General features: G+C 67.3%; 1 protein-coding gene across 1 annotated transcript in view; it reads left to right on the top strand.

The window, feature by feature from the left end:
- TTLL10 (tubulin tyrosine ligase-like family member 10) overlaps positions 1–4,159 on the top strand; it is a gene marked incomplete at its 3' end in the record, with an annotated part of 32,695 nt that overhangs the window by 16,743 nt on the left and 11,793 nt on the right. The window contains 1 exon segment of the mRNA XM_014543783.1: positions 3,950–4,038. Coding sequence (XP_014399269.1) covers positions 3,950–4,038 — 89 coding nt within the window.

The following is a 4,159-nucleotide window of genomic DNA, read 5'->3' as shown; positions in this document are numbered from 1 at the left end:
CCCGTCGCAGCCACTGGGTCCAGAGCTGGTGGCAGGCAGCCCTCCCATCCACCATGCAGGTCCATGTCCACCGTGGCTTCCACACGCGTCCGCGGGAGCTGGCCCCCCTGAGCCACAGTCTGCTGGGTCCGCAGTGGGCACTGGCCTCTCTCAGCTCTGACCCTGTCAGGGCCACGTGCTCCCGGGGCCACCTGGGACACAGGGAGGGCAGGTGCGTCCAGGTGCCCCACCCCGGCCCACAGGCTGAGGATGGTGCCCCCCCCCCCGTGTATTCCCCGATGAGGACGGCCTCCCTGCCCCCCAGTCCTCCACCAGCCCCGCAGTGTCACAGGCAAGAAAGGGAACATGGTCTGAAATCCAGGTCAGAGGCCCTAGGTTTTATCTTTTTTATCAGAAGCCAGGACTGGGGCTTGCAGACCTGCTGACACGCACAGGGGCAGCCCTTCTGGCCCAGGAACCCCACCAGCCCTGGGCCCCAGCTGGTCTCTCAGGGGAGGAGGGTCTGCCCAGGCCTCCTGTTACTCATTAACGAGCCTGACTCAGGGTCAAGTGCAGGGCAACCAGATGCCCCAGCTGCTCGCTCGCTCTCTCTCTCGCTCTCTCTCTCTCACACACACACACACACACACACACACACACACACCTGGGGGCTGCAGGCTCGGGTGGGTTCTGTGGGAGGTCCTCCTCGAAGCAGCCCAGGGGCCAGGGGGGCGCTGGGAGGCTCCAGCCAGACCTCGGGCCGCGGGGCGTTGTGGGATCGGAGGTGCCGCTCTGCAGACTCAGGAGGCCCAGGTCTCGCCCCCCGCTGAACGCCACAGACAGGCAGCCTGTGATGGGCGTCTTACCAGACACGGTTAGACCTGGTCCTCTGTCTAATACTGTCTGGTAATGCCGTCCATCCACGGCCCGGTCGCCGGAGGAGGGCCCCTCGCCGACGCCGGTGGAAGTCGAGGTCCACTGTACAGGCCACACTGGACGTCGCCAGCCCATGACGCTGGCTGGGGGAGTCCCCTGGCCCCGGTGGGCTTTCTGTCACATAATAAACCGCTGGGCAGTTCGGGTGTGGGGCACCGGGCCTGGCCTCTGTTCCTCCTGGGGCACAGCCTCCCCCACGGCCCAGAGGGCCCCCCACTAGGGTCGGGCTTTCTGTCACATAATAAACCGCTGGGCAGTTCGGCCTCTGTTCCTCCTGGGGCACAGCCTCCCCCACAGCCCAGAGGGCCCCCTACTAGGGTTTTTGTGTCCCCACCCGCTGCGGGCCCTGCCACGAGGCCAGAGAGACAGGAGTGTGGTCAGCCCCACCCCTGCAGCCCAGCCTGGAACCCTCCCCAGGGAGGTGGCCTCACCCTGACCCCCCACACCTGTACCAGGTGGGGGTGCCTCAGGAGGGCAAGACAGAAGCAGCCCCAGCCCCCCAACTCCCACCCACGGTGGGAAGACGACCCCTGGTGGGCAGTGCCCCAGAAACCCGCTGCCCTGCCACCCCCTGGAGGGCCAGTGGCGGGAGGGCACTGGGGGTGAGACCCCACCCTCAGCCCAGAGCAGGAAGCTGGGGGAAGGAGGGGGTCGGGCAGGGGCAGCCACCTCCTCCCTTCCTCAGGCCTCGGGGTCCCCACCAGGTCCCCACCACCTGTCTCTGGGGCCTGGCAGTTGGGGGACATGCTCTCCTGGGGCCCCACAGCCCCCCTCACCTCCACCCCGCCCCAGACTTTGGGTCGCCCCACCCTGCTCCCTCTGCTCGCCAACCTGTGGCTCATGGAGATGTCCTGTCTAAAGCTGTCCCCCAGACCACACTCTGATGCTGGCCCCACCCCAGCATCTGTCTGTTCCCCCAAAGCCCCTCCCTTCCCCCCGAGAGCTCTCGGCGGGTCCCAGGGCCCAAACCTGCCTCAGCCACGGCTCTGCCACCGGAGTGGGGGGGGTCTCCAGGCCCCTGCCTCTCCCCCTCGTTCCCCGCTCTCCCCGAGTCTTCCCTGAACTCGGTCTGCATAGCCAAGTGCTAGAGCAGAAAGAGGGGGTGAGGGGGCCCCAGAAGGCCTCTCTGAGCAGGTGGCCAAGGGGGGACCAGGCAGACCCTGCTGGAGCCAAGCAGAGACCCCAAGGCCAGAGACTGCCTGGCACCGTGAGGAGACTTCCTGCCCCACGTCGAGGAGGCCCGGCCCTGCCCAGCAAAGGCGCCCACTGCCCAGGCCACACCATGGCTACCGGAGGGCGCTGGGCCGGTCCAGCTCCCCTGGCCCCTCCTGCCTCCAGCAAACCTGGGGCCACACCACCCCTGCCGGAGCCCCCGGCTGGGGGTCCCCAGCGCCTGAGACCGGGGGCCCCAGTGCCCAGTGAAGAGCCTGGCCAGGGCCCCACCCCTGTGGGCAGAGCCTCTGCAGCAGGACGGACCCCAAGGCCCCCCCCCCGGCACTGAGAGGCATGTGGGTGTGGCTGCCTCTGCAGGTTCCCAGAGGCCCCCCTCAGTGAGCATGAAGCCCGGGACCCCGAATGTGAGGAGGGGCTTAAGGGGTGCGTGTGTCTTCTGAGGCCACACAGCGAAGGGCCCCCCTGGGGCAGGTGGGGCCTGCAGACATGCTGGTCCCACAGCTGAGGCCAGAGTCACAGCTCAGCGCCCTCAGGAACTCGGCGAAGGTCCCCCCTGCCTCTCCCGGCCTCGGGGGCTCCAGACCCCCCTGGGCTTGGGGCACATGCCCCCAGCCTCTGCCCCCGTCTGCATGCGGCTTCTCCCCTCTCTGTCTCCTCATCTGCCCGCCTCCCTCTTAGGAGGACACTGGTCACTGGATTTAAGGTCCCATCCGCCGGTGCCGGGGCTCAAAATGTGGACACATTGCGGGGCCACCTCCGGCCCTACAAGAAGCAAAGGCGCCCGGCTGGTGTGACTCAGGGGTTGAGCGCCGATCTGTGAACCAGGAGGTCAGGGCACATGCGGGCTCGATCCCCAGTGGGGGGGCGTGCAGGAGGCAGCCGATCAAATGACTCTCATCATTGATGTTTCTCTCCCCCTCTTCCTCTCTGAAATCAATAAAATATGTTTTTAAAAAAGAAAGAAGAAAGGCACTCAACGCAGAGCTCCCACGTGACCCACGCAAGGCCCTGGGAGGCAGGTCACAGCCCAGGCGCGAACACCCCACCCTGGGGGCGAGCTGTCTTACTAGGGCCCCCACTTACTGTTTGATAAAGCGGGGACCCCACGTGCTGGGGCTCTGGTGAGGGAGGTGCAATGTGGCCATGAAGCCGAGTGAGCACAAAAAACCTTCTGGGTCCGGTGTGAGGTCCGGGCGTGGATGTGCGGGTCTTGGGAGGCTGAGGAGTGATCCCGGAGAGAATGGCGGGCCCAGCTCCCCGGGCACCTGGCCCCCGCCCCTCCCTCTCCACCTGCTCCCCTCTGGGCCCTGGGTCGAGGTTGCTGGGAGACGGTTGCCAGGTCACCACTGTTTCCCGGGCAGAGGGATCACACCAGCCGGTAGGGCAGGTGAGAGGGACGGGCGGCCAGCAGCTGGGGTCCTGGCTGGGTGTGAGGGCTGGGGCCTGCCTTCCCTTGCCCCCTGCCTGGCCACCACGGACCCTGTTGGTCCTCTGGGGATCCTGCCCAGGAGCAGAAAGAGGGAGGGGAGGGCGGGGAAGGGTGCCCCCGCTCTGTGCAGAGCCCATGCCCCCAGGGCCACGGCATGTGGGGCACCCACCCCAGGGCCGGGCCAAGAAGGGCATGCCTCCTGGGATTGTTGGCTCCTTGGGGCAGGCGCCTTCGCCAAGGACCAGGTCTGCCTGCCAGAACCGCTGCTCCAAAGGGCAGCCTCCAGACACCCGTGGGGACCCCGGTCCCCGTGGTCAGCCCACCCCCGCCCAGGAGGCGCCAGCCCGGCAGACAATGTGAGCGCCTCCCTCGCACCCCACACCCTCGCGTGGCAGGACACTGACGCCCTCATCCCTTGGCCGTTTCCTGCAGGTGCACACGGGCCTTCCGCTCACGCCGCCTCGGGGCTTCCCGCCGGTCTGCGTACCGGAGCAGGTACCGCGTTCCCGCCACCGTCTCTGGTAGAGGTCGGTTTTCCCGGAGCCCCGCCCCCCGTTGTCCCCGTGCGATGTCGGGGGCCACACCGCGTGCCCCAGCCTCTTCGGCTAAAGCTCATGTCTGTGTTTTGATTCAGTCCTTCGG

The sequence above is a fragment of the Myotis brandtii genome, unplaced genomic scaffold (genome assembly GCF_000412655.1).
Source record: "Myotis brandtii unplaced genomic scaffold, ASM41265v1 scaffold334, whole genome shotgun sequence".
NCBI classification, from domain to species: Eukaryota; Metazoa; Chordata; class Mammalia; order Chiroptera; family Vespertilionidae; genus Myotis; species Myotis brandtii.
Note: the sequence above shows the minus strand (reverse complement) of the source record. Positions and strands in the feature narration are given on the sequence as shown.